General features: G+C 40.1%; 2 protein-coding genes across 32 annotated transcripts in view; one reads left to right on the top strand and one right to left on the bottom strand.

The window, feature by feature from the left end:
• The window catches only part of RAD52 (RAD52 homolog, DNA repair protein), a 36,724-nt gene extending 21,456 nt beyond the window's left edge, over nt 1–15,268 (top strand). For 7 of the 9 annotated variants that reach the window (XM_082738115.1, XM_082738118.1, XM_082738114.1 and 4 more), the window contains 5 exons: nt 11,807–12,003; nt 12,145–12,281; nt 13,463–13,555; nt 13,903–14,118; nt 14,569–15,268. In XM_082738115.1, the coding sequence (XP_082594241.1) occupies nt 11,807–12,003; nt 12,145–12,281; nt 13,463–13,555; nt 13,903–14,118; nt 14,569–14,630 (705 nt within the window). In that variant the 3' untranslated portion in view covers nt 14,631–15,268. The remainder of the gene's footprint in view (nt 1–11,806; nt 12,004–12,144; nt 12,282–13,462; nt 13,556–13,902; nt 14,119–14,568) is intronic. The other 2 variants (XM_082738121.1, XM_082738120.1) reach the window with 1 other exon arrangement.
• A 556-nt stretch (nt 15,269–15,824) lies between these two features.
• The window catches only part of WNK1 (WNK lysine deficient protein kinase 1), a 143,072-nt gene continuing 139,751 nt past the window's right edge, over nt 15,825–19,145 (bottom strand). For all 23 annotated transcript variants that reach the window (XM_082738001.1, XM_082737986.1, XM_082738003.1 and 20 more), the window contains one exon: nt 15,825–18,844. In XM_082738001.1, the coding sequence (XP_082594127.1) occupies nt 18,527–18,844 (318 nt within the window). In that variant the 3' untranslated portion in view covers nt 15,825–18,526. The remainder of the gene's footprint in view (nt 18,845–19,145) is intronic.

Here is a 19,145-nt window from a genome sequence, read left to right as displayed (position 1 = left end):
GCTGAATAATATTCCACTGTAGGTACACACCACATTTTTTATTTTTTTAAAGAATTTATTTATTTATTTGTCAGAGAGAGAGAGAGCGAGCACAGACAGACAGAGTGGCAGGCAGAGTCAGAGGGAGAAGCAGGCTCCCTGCCGAGCAAGGAGCCGATGTGGGACTCGATCCCAGGACGCCAGGATCATGACCGGAGCCGAAGGCAGCCGCTTAACCAACTGAGCCACCGAGGCGTCTCCACACCACATTTTCTTTATATTTCCATCAATGGACATTTGGGTGGCTTTCATCTCTTGACTTGGGAATAGTGCTGTTATACACATGGTTTTGCAAATACTTCTTCAAGACCTTCCTTTCAGTTATTTTGGTTATATATCCAGAGGTAGTGTTGCTGGAGCATATGGTAGTATTTTTGTTTTTTTTTAAACAGAGCTGAAGCTCACCACCCTGAGATCAAGACCTGAGCTCAGATCAAGAGTAGGACACTTAACTGACTCAGCGCTCATGTGGTAGTTTTTTGAGGAACTTCCATAGTGTTTTCTGTAGTGGCCACACTAGTGTTCAACCAACAGTGCACAAGTGTTCCATTTCTCTACAGCCTTACCAACACCTGTTATCTTCTGGGTTTTTTTGATAGCAGCCATCCTAGTGGGTGTGAGATGCTATCTTATTGTGGGTTTAATTTGCATTTCTATGATGATGAGTTTTGATGTTGAATGTCTTTTTATATGCTTTTTGGCCATTTGTATATCATCTTTGGAGAAATGTCTGTTTCTTTGCCCATTTTTTAATTGGGGATTTTAATATTTTGTTGTTGGGTTGTAGGATTCTGTATATATTCTGAATACTAACACCTTATCAGAGACATGATTGCAGATATTTTTTCCTGTTTCATAGGCTCCCTTTAAAATGTTTAAGTTTGACATTGTCCCATTTATATATTTTTGCTTTGTGTTTTTGGTGTCATATGCAAGAAATCATTGTCAAATCCAATGTCATGAGCTTTTCCCCAATATTTTCTTCTCTGAGTTTTATGGTTTGTGTCTTATGTTTAAGTCTTTAGTTTGTCTAAACTTATTTTTGTTTATGATGTAAGATACCAGTCTAATTTCCTTCTTTTGCATGTGGATATCCAGTTTTTTCCAGCATCATTTATTGAAGAGACTCTCTTTTTCCCATTAAGTGGTCTTGGCACGCTTGCCGATATTCATTTGATCATATACGAAAGGGTTTATTTCCGGGCTCTCTATTCCATTGGACTGTGTGTCTGTATTTATGACAGTATCATATCATTTTTTTTTAAAGATTTTATTTATTTATTGACAGAAATCACAAGTAGATGGAGAGGCAGGCAGAGAGAGAGAGAGGGAAGCAGGCTCCCTGCTGAGCAGAGAGCCCGATGCGGGACTCGATCCCGGGACCCCGAGATCATGACCTGAGCCGAAGGCAGCGGCTTAACCCACTGAGCACCCAGGCGCCCCAGTATCATATCATTTTGATCACAGTTTATTTTGAAATGAGAAGGTATGAATCCTTCAACTTTGTTCTTTTTCAATGTTGTTTTCACTATTTGAAGTCCTTTGAGATTCCATATGAATTTTAGGATGAAATTTTTTTTGTTTATGCAAATAATGCTATGGGAATTTGGATAAGGTTTGTATTGAATAAGTAGTTTGGGGATCTTAACCATATTAAATTTTATGAACATGGGGTGTCTTTCCATTTATTTGTTGCTTCTTTAATTATTTTCAGCAACCTTTTTGCAGTTTTCAGTGTAGAAGTCTTTCACATTCGTGGTAGTTAGGTTTATTATTAAGTATTTCTTTTTGATGTTATTGTAGATGGATTGTTTTCTTCATTTTCCTTTTGGATTGTTCATTACTAGTGTACAGACAGAAGTGATTTTTGTGTGTTTTGTATCCTGCAACTTTTTATTCTAACAATTTATTCTAGCAATTTTTTTGTAGTCTCTAGGGTTTTCTGCATATGAGATCATGTCATCTGCATCTAGAGATAATTTGACTTCTTTTCCACTTTATTTCTTTTTCTTGCCTAATTGCTCTGGCTAGGATTTCCAGTATGTGAGTATGAGTAGTGAGAGTGGGCATCCTTGCCTTGCTTCTGATATTATAGGAAAAGCTTTCAGTCTTTCACCATTGAGTATGTTGTTAGTGGTGCGTTTTTCATATATGGCCTTCATGATGTTGAGGTATATTCTTTCTATTCCTAGTTTGTTGAATATTTTTATTGTGAAAAGGTATTGAGTCTTACCAAATGCTTTTTCTGCATTAATTGAGATTAGCATGTGCTTTTGTCCCTTCTTTCTGTTACTGTAGTGTATCACATTGATTGATTTGTGGAGTTGAACCATCCTTACATCCTGTGAATAAATACCCCTTGGTCATGGTGTATAATTCTTTTAATGTGCTATTAAATTTGGTGTGCTAGTATTTGGAAGATTTTTTAAAAAATAATTTTTAGTTAATTAATTTATTTGAGAGAGAGAGTGAGAGAGAGTGAGCACACATGCATGAGCTGGGGGAGGGGCAGAGAGAGGGAGAGAAGCGGATTCCCTGCAGAGCATGGAGTCCAACCTGGGGCTTAGTACCATGACACCTGAGATCATGATCTGAGCTGAAATCAAGAGTCAGCTGCTTATCTGTCTGAGCCACTCAGGTGCCCCTGGAGGATCTTTGTATTAATATTCGTAATATTTTTCCATAGTTTTCTCAAAGTGTTTTTCTCTTGTAGTATCACTGGTTTTTGTTTTGTTTTGTTTTGTTTTATTTTTATTAAGTTTTTTAAAATTTTAATTTCAGTCCAGATAACATATAGTGTTACATTAGTTTCAGATGTACAATATAGTGATTCAACAATTCTATATATTACTCAGTGCTCATCACGATAAGTGTTATGTAGTGTCATTGTTTGACTTTGGTATCTTAGTAATACTGACCTTATAGAATGAGCTTGGAAGTGTTCCCTCCACTTTAGCTTTTGGAAGCGTTTGAGGAGGATTGCTGTTAATTCTTTAAATGTTTGGTAGAATTCTCCCATGAAGCCAGTTAGTTCTGGGGTTGTTGGTGGTGGTAGGTTTTGGAATACTGATTTAACCTCCTAACTAGTTATTGGTCTGTTCAGATTGTCTGTTTCTTCAGTCTGGTAGGTTGTATGTGTCTAGGAATTTGTCAATTTCTTCTAGGTTATTTGATTTGTTTGTATATAATTGTGCAGAGTATTCTTTTTTTAAAAGATTTTATTTATTTATGTGACAGAGAGAGAACATACACAAGCAGGCAGAGCAGCAGGCAGAGGGAAAGGGAGAAGCAAGCTCCCTGCTGAGCAGGGAGCCCAACATGGGGCTCTGTCTCAGGACCCTGGGATCATGACCTGAGCCAAAGGCAGAGGCTTAACTGACTGAGCCACCCAGACGCCCCTGGTCAGGGTAGTCTTATAATCTTTTTTATTTCTGTGGCATCAGTAGTAATGTCCCTACTTTCTGATTCTAGTTATTTGAGTCTTCTCTCTTTCTTTTCTAGTTAATCTAGTTAAGAGTTTATCAATTTTGTGGATCTTTTCAAAAAATTGTTTTGTCCCTTATTTCTTCCTATTGCATTTCTGTTCTCTGTCATGTATCTCCATTTCTTTCATTTTCTCACTAGCTCATGTCCTCCGCTATAAATCTACCTGTTAGCACTGCTTTTGCTTCATATCATAACTTTTGGTGTTTCTTATTTTCATTTGTCTCAAGATACTTTCTAAATTCCTTTTTGACTTGTTCTTTGACCCATTGGTTATTTAAGAGTGTACGTTAATTTCCACATTTGTGGATTTCCCACTTTTTCCTTCTGCTATTGATTTCTGGTTTCATTCCATTGTGATCAGTCAGCATACTTTGTATGATTTCTGTATCCAATTGGTGAAGACTTGTTTTGTTGCCTAACATGTGGTCTCCCCTGGAGAATATTTCATGTGTACTTGAGAAGAATTTATAACCTACTGTTGTTGGGTGGAGTATTCTGTATATGTCGTTTATATACATATATATATATATACAGACATATACAGAATATACATATATATGTTTAGGTCCATTTGGCTTATAATGTTCAGATCCTCTATTATTAATCTTTGGTTTATTCTACCCATTATTGGAGGTAGAATATTAAAGTTTTCTGCTATTATTATATTTTGTTGCTGTCTATTTCTCTTTCCAGTTCTGAGAAAGTTTCCTTTATATATTTAGGAGCTCTGGTGTTTAACAATTACAAATATTTGTAATTGTTATACATATTAAGTGAATTGACCCTTTTATCATTATATAATGTTCTCCTTGTCTCTTGTTACAATTTTTTTTACTTGAAGTCTGTTTTGCCTGGTATTAGTATAGCTCATCCTGCTCTCCTTTGGTACCAGTTACATATCTTTTCTCATCCTTTCACCTTTAGCCTGTGTCCTTAGATCTACAGTGAGACTCTAATAAAAAGCATATAATTTTAAATCTGTCCAGCCAATTATGTCATTTGATTGGGGTGTTTAATCCATTTACATTTAAAGTATTACTGTTAGAGAACAACTTATTGTTGCCATTTTGTTGTTGTCTTATAGCTTTTTTTGTCCCTCCTTTCCTCCCTTACTGCCTTCCTTTGTGTTTTGTTTTACTTTTGGGTAGTGACATGATTTGATTTCCTTCATACTTCCTTTTGTGTATATTCTAGAGATAATTTCCTTGTGATTATTATTGCAATTATAAAATATCTTAAAGTTGCAGCATTCATTCTGTTTTAAACTGATAACAAGTTCACTTGCATACAAAAACTATTCCTTTTTTTAAAAAAAGATTTTATTTATTTGAGAGAGAGTGAGAGAGGGCACAAGTTGGGAGTGGGTAGAGGCAGAGAGAGGGAGAAGCAGACTCCCCATTGAGCAGGGAGACTGCCATGTGGCTGGATCCCAGGACCCTGGGATCATGACCTGAGCTGAAGGCAGTTGCTTAACTAGCTTAACTAAGTGTAATTAGTGGCTTCCCAGGTGCCCCCAAATCTATTCCTTTACAACTCCACACCTGCTCCACCTTATCTCATTGATGTTACAGACTACATCTTTATATATTGTATATATACAATATATATACAGAGATTTACAGTTATAAAAACTATAGTTGTTTTAAAACTTCTATATTCATTATGTAGTTTTAATAGTTTTTTCATTTAAATTCTGTGTACCAAAAGGATATTAATTCAGGCTTTATATTTATCTATGTATTTACCTTTACTGGAGAACTTACTATATTTGTGTAGCCTTGTATTAGTGTCTAGCATCTTTTTTTTTCTCTGAAGAACTCCTTTTAGCATTTCTCGTGGAGCAGGTCTAGTGGAAATGAACTCCCCCTGCTTTTGTTTTTATGTAAAAGTCTTAATTTCTCTATTTTTGAAGGATAGTTTTGCTGGATACAATATTGTTGGCTGAGCTTTTTTCTTTCAGCACTTTCAATATATTATCCCATTCTGTTCTGTCTGGTAAGAGGAAATCTAATAATCTTATGGAGGCTTTCTTGTATGTGATGATTTTCTTTTCTCTTGCTGCTTTCAAGATTTCTCTTTGTCTTTGACTTTTTAGAAATTGAGATATAATTGCAATATAACATTATTTTAGTTTCAGGTATACAGCATAATGATTTGATATTTGTATATATAATGAAATGACCATTATATATAAGTCTAGTTAACATCTATCACCAAAGCTAGTTACAAATTTTTTTTAGAACCTCCAAGATTTACTTTTAGCGATTTTCAAATATATAATATTAGTAGCTGTAATCACTGTGCCGTATACTATATTCCCATGACTTACAACTGTAAGTTTGTACTTTTTTACATCCCCCACCCCTATTTTGCCTCTCTCTGGCAACCACCAATCTATTCTCTGTACCTATGAGCTCTTTTTCTTTTTTTCCCCCAGATTCCACATATAAGTGAGATGATATGGTGTTTGTCTTTCTTTTTTTTTTTTTTTAAGTTTATTTATTTATTTATTTGACAGAGAGAGATTACAAGTAGGCAGAGAGGCAGGCAGAGAGAGAGAGGAGGAAGCAGGCTCCCTGCTGAGCAGAGAGCCCGATGTGGGACTCGATCCCAGGACCCTGAGATCATGACCTGAGCCGGAGGCAGCGGCTTAACCCACTGAGCTACCCAGGCGCCCTGGTGTTTGTCTTTCTCTGATTTATTTCACTTAGCCTAATGCCTTCAGGGTACATCCATGTTATGGGAAATAAAAGATTTCCTTCTTTATGGCAGAACAATATTCCATTATGTATTTACTACATTTTCTGCATCCATTTATCCGTGGATGGAGACTTAGGTTATTTCTGTACCTTGGCTATTGAAAATAATACCACAGTGGACATGGAGTACAGATAGCTTTTCGAGTTAGTGTTTTTGTTTTCTTTGGCTAAATACCCAGAAGTGGAATTGGTGGATCACATGGTAATTCTATTTTTAATTTTTTGAGGAACCTTCATAGTGTTTTCCACAGTGGCTGCCCCCATTTTCATTCCCACCAACAGTGCACAAGGGTTCATCTTTCTCCACGTCCCCTCCAACACTTCTTTCTTACCTTTTTGATAATAGCCACTCTGACAGGTATCTCATTTTGGTTTTGATTTGCATTTCCCTGATGGTTCGTGATGTTGAGTATCATGTGTCTGTTGCCCATCTTTGTGTCTTCTTTGGAAAAATGTCTGTATAGACCCTGTGCCATTTTTAATTGGATTATTTGCTGTTTTTGCTAGTGAGTTGTGTGCGTTCTTTACATATTTTGGATATTAACCCCTTATCAGTTATATTGTTTACAAATATTATGTAATATAATATTTATATTTATACAAATATTTATACAATATTTGTAATATTGTATATTTACAAATATATGTAATATTTGTAAAATTTGTATTATCTTTTCATGTTGGCAGTTTCTGTTGCTGTGCAGAAGCATTTTAGTTTGTTGTTGTTTTTAAAGATTTTATTCATTTATTTGACAGAGAGAGATCACATGTAGGCAGAGAGGCAGGCAGAGAGAGAGGGGGAAGCAGGCTCCCTGCCGAACAGAGAGCCCGATGCGGGGCTCGATCCCAGGACCTTGGGATCATGACCTGAGCTGAAGGCAGAGGCTTAACCCACTGAGCCACCCAGGAGCACAGAGGCATTTTAGTTTGATGGAGTCGCGCTTGCTTGTTTTTTGCTTTTGTTGGCTTTGTTTTTGTGTCAGATCCAAAAAGTCATCACCAAACCCAGTGTTACGGAGCTTATGTCCTGTATTTTCTTCTAGGAGTTTTATAGTTTCAGGTCTTAACACAAGTCTGTACTTCATTTTGAGTATATTTGTGTATTGTGCCAGATAGTGGTCTAGTTTAATTCTTTAGCATGCGCTGTCCAGTTTTCCCAACACCATTTGTGGAAGAGACTGTCCTTTCTACATTGTACCTTCTTGGCTTTGTCATAAATTTGTTGATCGTATAAACATGGGTTTCTTTCTGAGCTATTTTGTTCCCTTGTTTTAGGTTCCTGTATTTATGTCAGTAGCATGCTGTTTTGATTACTGTACTTTGTAGTGTAGCTTGAAATCCAGTAGCATGATGCCTTCCACTTGTTCTCAGGTTTGCTTTGGCTATTCAGAGTCTTTTGAGGTTCCATACAAATTGTAGGATTGTTTGTTGTGTTTCTGTGGAAAATGCCATTAGATTGCACTGAATCTGTAGATTATTTTGGTTTGTTTGGAGATTCTAACAATATTAATTTTTCCAGTCCACAGCATGGAATATGTTTCCATTTATTCTTTAGTTTCTTTCATCAGTCTTACAGTTTTCACAGTTACATGTCCTTTACCTCCGTGGTTCCTTTATTGCTAAATGTTTTATTCTTTTTGTTACAATTATAAATAGGTTTGTTTCCTTAATTTCTCTTTCTGGTAGTTTGTTTATTAGTGTACCATCTTTGATTTCTGGCCATTTGATTATATGAGCCTTTTGCGTTTATCCTAGGTTTAGTTTTTTGAGCTTCTTGAATTTGTGTGTCTTCTCTTTCCTCAGATTTTTGAAGTTCTAAGCCATTAATTCCTCATATAATCTCTCTGCCCCTTTCTTTTTCTTTTTCTGAGACTCTTAATACATAGTGTGACAACTGTCCTAGAGGCCCCTTAGGCTCTGTCATGTTTCTTCATTCTTCTTTTTTGCTTTCTGATGAGATGATTTCAAATTATCTGTCTTCTTGTTGCTGATTCTTTCTTCTGTCAGTTCAAGTCTGCTGTAAAATCCCTCTAGTTACTTTTTCAGCTGTTACTATATTTTTCAGTTCCAGAACCTGTTGGCTGTTTTTCTTTGTTGATATTCTTCTCATTTCATTAATGCATAATTTTCTTGATTTCATTTAGTTGTGTGTTTGCTCTCTTAGCTGATTAGGCATCTTTATGACCATTATTTTAAATTCATTGTTAGGTACCACATAGATTGCATTTTGGGAGGGTCGGTTCAATTTTGGGTTTCATTTTGTTCCTTTGTTTGGGCCACATTTCCCTATCTCTTTCTATGCCTTGTGATCTTTTGTTGAGATGTGGCATTTGAGGAAACAACCACCTGTCCCAGTCTTTATGTATTGCTTTTGTGGAGGGGAAGACCTTTACCAGTAAGCCCAGCTAGAGGTCCTAGGACCTCTCAAACCTTTTGTGATCTCCTTCTCCTTCTGGCATCTGACTGCGTCACCGTAGCTCCAGTGTGGTCTGGTGCTCATCTCTGTTTCTAGTGACTCTTAAACTCTGCTGGTCCCATCAGTGTGCTGAGTCAGGGAAACAGAAACCAGTGCCTCGGGCAGCTCCCAGACAAGCCACAACACTGGAGGCATAGTCTACTCTTGTGTTTTCATCCCCGGAGGAGAGCTCAGGATGGGAAGTTTCCTCCTGGTTGTACTGCTCTATGCTGGGTGAGGGCAGGGGTGTGAGTGGGCGTGCAAAATAACATGAATTTTCCTACCCCTTTTACTGGAATCCTGTCTTTTTTTTTTTCCTTATCTTGGTTTTATGCTGGCCTGAGTCATGTAGCTTCTCAGCTGGTCACTGGGGTTCTCACAAAGGTATTCTAGTCTGTGTCTAGTTAGGTAGTCTAACTAGATGCAGGGTCTAGTCTGTAACTTAACTCAGTGTCTCTAGGAGGAGGGGGCACCTGGAGCTTTCGAGTATACCATTTTGATAACATCCTTCTCCTTTTCTCCTTTCCTTTTCTTACTCTATTATTTTTTAAAAGATTTAAAAAAATGAAGTGCAACATATACACAGAAAACTACATAATTCATAATAGCACAGTCTGATGACTTTTTAGAAGTGAACAGTTACTTATCTCCCAGATAAGAAACTAAAACTTACCAGCATCCCAGGGCCCCATTTGCTCCTCCCATTCACTACCTTGACTTCTCTTTTGAAAAGGAACTGTTGTCCTGACTTCTCTATTCTGACTTTCAGTGTCTTAGAATTTTTTTCTTTCTTTTCTTAAAAAGTGATCTCTGCACCCAATGTGGGGCTCCAATTTGCAACCCCGAGATCAAGAGTTGGATGCTCTCATGACTGAACCAGCCAGGTGCCCCAGCCTTGTAGATTTTTCCCCGTTTTTGAACTTCAGATAAATGAAATTGTTCTTTATAAAAATTCACTTAAGTATTAAAATGTACATGTAAACATGTAGAAAAGTACATGCATCATACATGTTCAGTGTGATGAACACATCCACCTAACCAGCATCTAAATCTACATAAAACATTGCCAGCGTCCCTGAAGTCTCAGTAGCGTCCCTTCAAGTCATTGCCAAGGCCTCCCCTTGTCATTACTACTACGGGAAACCACTTTGAGCAGCATAAATTAGTTTGGATTCCTTGTACGTTTGGGAGCCCAAATATACGGACTATTTTGTGTTTGGCTTTCATTCAGCGTGTTTGCGAGATTCATTCATGTTGCATGTAGCATTTCCATTGTATACTTTTCTATCACATGAGCATAGCACAACTCATTTGTCCATTCTGACTTTAACAGACATTGGAGTTTTCTGGGTAGTTGTTGGTTGTTTTGAATTGAGCTGCTATTAGCATCCTTGTACACAGCTTTTGGTGCACCCACAACCACACACACACACACACATTTGTCTTGGGGATTCCTGGGTCAGGTCAGAGGACAGCATGTTTCATTTTGGCAGATTCTTCCAGTTTTCCAGTGTGGTCGTACAAATTCACACGCCTGCATGGCACTGTACAACTGCAGCTGTTCCACATCCTTGACAGTACTTAGCATTGTGAGTCTTTTAAGCTTTTTTCAAAGCTCACTTTTTCCCTATTTTTCCCCCTTGCAGTAAAATATACATAACAAAATTTACTATGTTGGGGCGCCTGGGTGGCTCAATTGGTTAAGTGTCTGCCTTCAGTGCAGGTCATGATCCCGGGGTCCTGGGATCAAGTTCCACAAGATCCCACAGAGCTGGGATCAAGTCCCAAGCTTTGCCTGCTGCTCCCCCTGCTTGTGCTCTCTCTCTCTGTCAAATAAGTAAATAAAATCTTTAACAAAATAACAAAAAAACCACCCCAAATTTACCATCTTAACCATTTTAGGTAGACAGAGGTAGTGAATACCTTTGTCATCAGCACCATCCGTCTCTATAATTCTTTTCTTGTAAAACTGAAACTGTAATGACAGCTCCCTGCTTCCTCTTCCCCGCGGCCCCTGGCAAGCACTATTCTACTTTGTTTTGCTTTTTTACTCTAAGTCCATCCCTCATATAAATGGAGTCATACATATTTGCCCTTTTGTGACTGGCCCTAATTTCACTTAACAAATGTCCTCAGTGCTCATTCTTGTAGCACAAGCTCATTTATTTTATTTTTTAAGTAAAAATACATTACTATTATTTTTAATCTCTTCCCCCAACATGGGGGCTCGAACTCATGATCCCGAGATCAAGAGTAGCCTATCAACTAAGCCAGCCAGGTGCCTAGTTCCTTTATTTTGAACCTACTTACTTACTTTCCAATGTAGATAAGAAATTTCATAATACAGTTGTCATTTTTAGGTTGTCTTTATCAAAATGTGGTCATCTCAATTTCTCCTTTTCAATTATTCTATCAATATGAATTGAGGGAGAAGTTCTCCCAAGCGAAAAGCTCTGGGTTTCTGTAGTGCTTAGGGCTTGGAAGTAGAGCACTGTGCCCAGTGCCATGAACTATCATTAGTTTTCACGTTTGGTGAGATGCAGGAATGAGCCCAAGTTGGAGATTCCCAGGAGCCTTAGCTAGCACCCTGCATCCGGGCTTTGCAAGTTTTCTTCCTCTCATTGGAAGCAACCCGAGGCTTCTTCAGGGATGAGTGTTGTATTTAGGGGGAGGTCCTAGGAGAAAGGGCAGAGAAGGGGTAGGCCTCCACAGATTACATATGATCATTTCCATGAAAAGAGTGAAAAAGTAGATAGCGTCAGACTGATCCAGCTGATGAGAGATTCAAATTAGGGTCTATCGACCATTTGCCCTGGATCATAAAGGTAATCCTTTTTATCAAAACTTGATCAATACAAAATGGTGTAAAGTAGAACATGAAATTGTTTTACTGTAATAAAAATACTAGGTGAAGTGTGGATCCATTGTCTGAGCTTTTCAGGACCTAGAGGGAATGATGGATCGAGGACTATCAAATGCCATTTTTCAGGAATCTAGATCATTGAGACAGGGACAAGGAAGGGCAAGTGTGGCTGGAAGAAGTTACTTACCGCCTTTCTGTCCTTAGTTGCCTCTTGAAGTGGATTTAACAAAAGCAAAAAGACAAGATTTTGAACCATCTGTGGAACAAGCGAGATACAGCAGCTGCCGGCAGAACGTGGCTCTGGGGTCCCCCAAACCACAGGAGGTGACCTCCCCTTGCAGACCGAGCCGCTTGGGTGATCCGCACGCTGTGGGGCAGGAAGAGAAGGCCAGCGGCTCCCGGTACGGTCATGGTTCCCTCCCTCTCTTCTCTTCCCCGCGGGGTGGAACTACCTCCCGGTTCACTGCCTGAGCCGGCGCATTGGGTGCTTTTCGCTACGCGGGCCCCGGATCACCCCAGCTTGTTCTCTCGTGGTGCTCAAGTCTGACCGCAGCCGAGAGTGAGGCCACCTACCAGCGGAAGCTCCGGCAGAAGCAGCTGCAGCAGCAGTTCCGGGAGCAAATGGAGAAGCAGCAGCAAGTTCAACTGTCTGCTCGGGAGGTTGAGAAGAAGACTCAGGGTGTGTGAGAAGGGTGGGGGCCGGGGTTGGGGCCGAGCAGACCTCAGTAGGACTTCTCTCGGGTTCCCTGCAGGTTAGAGGAGTCTAAGCACCTAAGATCATTTCCCCATTTTTCAAGACATTCCTCTTTTTCTTTTCTTTTTTTTTTTTTAAGGGAAGGAAATGGCCCTTGAGGGAAACTAGAACTAGAAATTTCAGGGTAGAGAACATTTCTCTCAGGTACTTTGGCCGTGTCTGCTAGAATAAAGCCTTTCTGAGTGATCTGTGAAGAGAAGGAGGAATGGTTTGAGGATAGTGGGGGCTTTTGGCCATGCTTCAGCTGTGAACTTCAGTTTATTCGAGGCCAACTTAGTAGTAGCACAGACTTTTTTGTCTTTCCCAGAGTAGAAACGAAGAAGGGGCTTATCCCAGACCAGCTGGACTTTTGCCCAGCTTCTCTCTAAGATTCAGAGGACTTTCTTCGCGTTTATGTCATTAATATTCCCCTCAGCACTGGCAGGCTTAAACTAGTGTAGGGGGAAGAAAACTTACCGTGGTGGGGATTTTTTTTTTTTTTTTTTTTTAAAGATTTTATTTATTTATTTGACAGAGAGAGATCACAGTAGGAAGAGAGGCAGGCAGAGAGAGGGGAAGGGAAGGAAGCAGGCCCCTGCTGAGCAGAGAGCCCGATGCGGGACTCGATCCCAGGACCCTGAGATCATGACCTGAGCTGAAGGCAGTGGCTTAACCCACTGAGCCACCCAGGCGCCCAGGGGATGTTCTTAATAGTAACGTTTATTCTAGATCTTGAGCTTCCAGGCCACCGAAGCTCCCGGCAGGAAGGCTGCAGGGAAGTGACCTCCCACAGCCAGAGCCGCAATTTCTATTGGTTTTACATTTTGAATTTCTGCTTAAGATTTTTTTTTGGGAAAAAAAAAAAAGGACGAGATAGCTTCTAATAATAACCTATTTTTGCTGCTTAAGGAAAAATGAACTCTTTAACCCCGTTCCCCAATTTGGTGAGAAGAAAAAAGTCTTTCTAGTCTCGTAGATCTATCTGCAGGCGGGGACGGGATCAGGAATCTTCTCTGCTCCTCGCTTTGCTAGAAACTGGTGTGACTCCAGCAGCTTTGCTCTTCTGAGGCTCTCTCCAACGGTTAAGTGATTTTGTGACTTTGTCCTCCCCACCCCCCACCCCCCAGTGACTCTGGCAGCACCACCAGCACCTCCTCTGACGCACAGCACCCCTGTGACTGCCGTTTCTGAACCACTCGCAGAGAAAGACTTCCTTACAGGTCGGTAAGAGCTACGGGTATGACTTAAGCATTGATCAGTACGTACCTACAACATGCGCTTTTGGCATAAAAAAAAAAATCTTCCTTTTTACCTGTTTTATAGTCCCATGAAGTTTTGGGGAAAAAAGGGAGCCCAATGGACTGATGGCAGGTCTGAGGACACACACTTGGCTCCTCTATTGGCCTAAGAGAAGCTCCAGTGTACTTTCAGGGGTAGGGGAAGGAGAAATGCCAGGAGCTGTCCCAGTCCACATGTGACGTGAGATTTCTTAGGACCAGCTTTCCCCAGCGCTTTATGTGAAAACACTGGGCGATGCTGCATTTTCCCATGATCTTGGTCCTTGCAGACAGTCTTGGAATGTGGGATATGGATCCAGATGCAGGTGACAGTGATGTCAGGCCCTTGTCTAAACCGGAACTGCTCCAGACCTCTGCTACACCAGCTCTGAAGAACCAGAGGATGACTTGGGACAGGACCCCACAGAACATGGGCCACCGGAATCCACAAGCAAAATCGGGACCCTCCCATTTCCAAACTCACAACCTCAACCAAGATGTAACAGGTAGTGAAGTGTTTAGGAACAAAAATTAAAAGAACTTGGGCTTGATTCTATGCCTTTTAAAGGAAGAATGATATTCCATTTGAAGAAGTTGGGTACTGTCTTGCCAGAGGAACAGCGGTCTAAGAAAATGACAAGTAACTGGTTTGAGCCACAACTTTTCCTTTGAGTTCCTGACTAGAGGTGTAACCCCTCGTAACCCTTGATAGTAGTAGGAAGCTTAACCATGAACTGAATGAAGAGCTTTTCCTCATTAAAGTAGGCCCATCGTGTTTGGTTACTACAACTTGATCTAGTGTTGACGGAGGGCTCTGCCCTCGTAAGTTTTCATTCTTGGCTTTTTAGCTTAAGTTAGGATTGTTAACTAACAGAGTTCAGAAATCACTAGCTGTCAGTTTATTTCTTACTTGGAAAATAATAGCAGCCACATTTAAATTATTTTTTCTCCCGTAGGAAACTGTGATATCACTGGGAAGAACCAGGACTTGAAGAAAAGGAAATTGGATCCATCCTAATGGAGGCTCAGGTCACATCCTTGACTTTGTCAGAAAGGAACTTTCAAAAACTACTTTTTCGCCATAAAACTGTTCATCGTTCCTAGGGAATGAGCTTTATTTCCAAGGATTTGCCTTGCTTCAACTTAACCAGAGGATCTGACTGTTGGAACTTGCCGCAGATAAAGCTGAGCAGTCAAAACCACGCTTACACCCTGCAGGGGAAGGCTCGGAGATGAACCACCTTTTCTTTGGCTCTTGAGGTTCTTCACTATTTATTGCTAAGGTGCTGTGTTAGTATGTATAGAAATTTTAGGAATGCCCAGTGGCTACCTGTCCTGTAAGCAACATAAGCCGTACTACTAAGCACCAACTTTTACAACTGCCTACATGGAACTGTAACGTCTGCCGCCTTTCACCGTGGGGCTCGGTGTTACTGTTGTCCACAACTGTGTTGTGTATCCTCCTGAGAACAAAAGCTACAGCGGCGTTTAGCTACCTTGCAATCCTGGCTGCAGTCTTCATCTATGATAATCTCTCGTTTATAGGTTTATGGTGTCACTATCCTGCAGTTTTTTTCCTGATCAAGGAAATGATTGAAGGCCAAAGAAAAGGCATTTTAAGACAGCAAAATAAATTCTTTCCTTTGTAACAAAAAACACAAGTAGGTGTTTATATTTCTCCATTTCAGATGTGAGATATAACCCATCTTAACTTGGGTTTTTTTCATAGTTTTAAATGTTTCATAACCCCCTGCCCCCATGATGAATTTGCAGGTTCTTTTTAAGATGCATCTTGGGCTGTGCCTTTCATCTAATCTTCAAGCTATGGCTTTTATTAATTTTTAGATCACAGATCCATTTGTGGGAAGCTATGAACCCGAGGCAGGGCACTCCTTTAACCTACAGGAAGGCAGTCAGCCATTTCTATTCCCTTGGAAGATGAAAAGGCTGTAGCTTACCATGATTTCCCCTTTATCGTATCTCTCATCATGTGGATCTGGTCATATGTTCATCTTTTGGTTTTGACATCCTTACCTTTTTTCTTCCCCCAGAAAAAAAATCTCTCCCTTTTCTGAAGCATAATCTTAGTTCAGAACTGCTCTGCTTTAAAAAAGTTCCCGGAATCAGGAATCCAGTTATAAACTGTACACAACTCAAAACTGAGCTAATGAGATCATGCAAAAGGAATTTGCTGGAAATGAAACCCCACAGCTCAACAAAAGCAAGTTTGGTTTATTCGAATGGTTTCATTAAATAAGTCTACAAAGGTAACAAACTGAAGCAGGAAGCGCAGTCTTACAAGAAGCGCCACACCCAGAGTTAGTGCAAAATGTACAATTAACGGCTGCTGAGAAACCCCCAAGGTTTGAATTCAGTTTATTTGTTTTTTTAAACAGTGTACATTGTTAAATAATGTAAGGAAAACATTTATAATTCAGAAAGATTTTTTGTAATGTGGAAAAAGATACTCAAAGTGTACTATTAACACAAAAATAATTTAAACAGTTCAGTAGCACTAGTTCATTCCTCTAGGCTTTAGTTACTTCATCCACAGGAGGGAAAAAAAATCAACAGTAAATAAAACCAGTTCTTACTTTTTGTGTGTAAGTGAAGAGATCTCAAAATTAAACCAAAATAACAAAAAATAATGTGCTGCATTTGGTTCCCTCGTTCCTCTAGTAAAAAGTATGGTTTCATTGATCTTAGGTGGTCCATTTCTCATTTACTTGGCACCTTCTTTATTCTATCCTTACTCTTACCATCTCCCCAAGAATCTTAAGCAGAGAATAAATAAGTAAACAACTTTGAAGCAGGGCTTGGAACCCCTGTCCTTTTCATTTCTACTCTCCTAAACCTTCAGTGTTCTGTGCATCTCTGGGACCTAGGCTAACTTACTGACGAAAACAGGGCCCATGAAGGAACAACAGGATAGGACAGCCAAGCAGGCTCCCCCTATTGTGGTGATTCCTGGGATGTGCTGTTGAGGTGGGTAAGAGACTGGAAATGTGTTAACTTCCCAACTCAAGAGTCCAGAGAAGAAGCACCCAAAAGATTAGGAGTCCTAGCTTCTTTCTGCATCTTCATAGATAACAGAGATCCCAGACATAGCCAATTAGGAGAGTTATTTTCTGAAAGCTCTGAAAATAACAGAATTGCCCATTACAACTAGGCGTAGCACTACATAATACTGATTGGTTGCAGTCATTACTTCGGGGGAGTATTTGTTTATATGAGGATGTGAGAATATCAGCTGCAGTTCTAGACACAGAGGTGGCACAACAGATGTATGATCCTGCAACCATCTGGACATCACAGGAAATGAATAGGAATAAGCACTCTGTCTTATGATGCTTCATTCAGATGTGGGTCCACTTTCCACAAAAAACAGTACCCCAAGCTGAGAAATGCAGGATATATTTTGCAACAAGAGGAAAGCAAAGTTTTTCTTAGAGCATCTTTCTCCATCGGTGACTTTCCACTATCAACATTTCCCAAACTTAAAAAGTAGCCCCCACCCCCTTCCCTTTCTATTCAGCCATTTCCACTAGGTCTTGTCTATCAAGCCTGACGATTAAGTAAGGCTCATGGCACCCCGTGGGCCAGGCAGCACACGGCTTCCCGACAAGTCTGTTCTCCTGTTCTTAAGTCTTTCTTTCATTTATCACACACCACCCTTAATCTTTTAAATTGCTCAATTTTGTTACCACACCCCTCCTTACTGTTCTTGAAACAGGAACTTTCTGCTTTCAACCACTGATGTCAACTTAACTTCTCACCCTGCTCATCTTACACCTGCTCTAGACAAAACTGAATGACTTCAAAACGAAGAAAACGAAACAAAAAACAACAGAACAAAACACTCAGTTTCCCTTTGGCATAATCCTCTGCTGGGGTCACATGGACCTAATATCCTTCCATATGCCCTCTGCTGACCTGGGGTCTGATGAGAAGTTGGTGCTAATGGCAGAAGCAGTAGAAGTCCAAGGCACTAAAATATCCAGCAAGCAATACTGGGAGAACAGAAGTATTCAAGTACAGTAATTTATACAATCTTACATTCACATTTATTTATCTACTACAATGGAAATACAAAGAAAAAAGCTAAAGTGTCTCAATAAGTAAAGGACAGAGCTTGCTTTTTTTTTTTTTTCCAACTTTTTAAACCTTTCATATTTTACTCTTAAAACTACTGTTGTCCAACAACATTTATATATCACAGTGTTTCCACATCAAAACTGATGGCAAAGTTACATGTCCGCAGGGGACTTAATTTTTTTTCCTAATTGCTAATGCTGCAGTCAAAAGCTGCTAATATCATTTGCTTAAAGCACTAATGACCTATTATAAGAAAGGGTTGAAACCTCAAGTCCCCTGGTGTTTTTCATTGGGTTCTAAACCAAAAAAGAAAGAAACAAAAGTAGAAACAAAGGAAAATGGGAGGGGGAACAGGGTAGGAGAGAGCCCAACAGTTTTTTTGTTTTGTCTTGTGGTTTAGATTCTTGAGGGAATAAGGGATTTGGGGTGGGTACCAAAATTAAGAGCTCCACCCATTTGAATATACAGATGGGTTTGGTTTTCCACTGAGCTCTCTTGTTGCTTTCTGATAAATGATTCTCTTTTCTAGCCCTCACTATTGGGTGTAGAGAAACAGGAAAGCATAGTTTGAAGCTGCCCTATCACAAGAAAGCTGCTCTTTTCTTCTTGTTCCACTCCAATAAATGGTGAAAGGGGAGGGACAGTCTCAATTCTGAGGGCTCTAAGCGGTATTAAAAACATTCCTTTCTGGCAAAAAATAACCAGTTAAATGCAGCACTAGTAGTTAGTATATAGGCTACTTTCCCACTTCCCCCCTCCCACCCACCCTTCAGCATTCCATCTCCTGCCCCCAAATCTACTCAGTTAATATCTCTAGGTCTAAGTGGTCCGCAGGTTGGAACCTGGGGGGTTGCTGATGGATTTCTGCAAATTGCTGATGTTGAAATTCTGTAAGGAGGCAGTTCCCACAGGCTGGAACTGGCCAAGCGGCTGTGGTGCCGGGCCACCTGTCCCACTCCACTGAGTGCCAAAGGGGGGAGCTGGAAAACCGTACTGCTGTGGGGGGCACATAGACTTGGTGAAGTGACCTAGAGAGGTAGCTGATGCTGCAGAGATGGGGGCAGAACCACCCAGATTTGAGGTCATGGAGATGCACAGCTGGCCGGGTGCAGAGAACTTCCTTGCCATTCCAGGGCCCTGAAAACAAAACAACTGCATGTCAAGTTTGGTGTGGGTATAGCCCAGAGGGGAAATGGGTGGTACCGAAATGTAATTCTAAAACTGGGGCTGTTTGAACCTTAGAGGGTATAGTAAAACCCAAACCAAACCTTTCACAGTTACTGTCTCTTTACACTTGCCAAATAAGGGTAGAGTAACTACCGTGCTTGGAAGTGGGTAGAGTCACATGCATGTGTGTGTATATATATATATGTATGCAATTCAGGGTGGTAAGAGAAAAGGGGAGAAAAAACCGAGTTGACAAACAGAGAGCTAGGGA

The sequence above is a fragment of the Mustela nivalis genome (genome assembly GCF_964662115.1).
Source record: "Mustela nivalis genome assembly, chromosome: 7".
In the NCBI taxonomy this organism is placed as follows: Eukaryota; Metazoa; Chordata; class Mammalia; order Carnivora; family Mustelidae; genus Mustela; species Mustela nivalis.
This window is presented reverse-complemented; position numbering and strand designations above follow the sequence as displayed.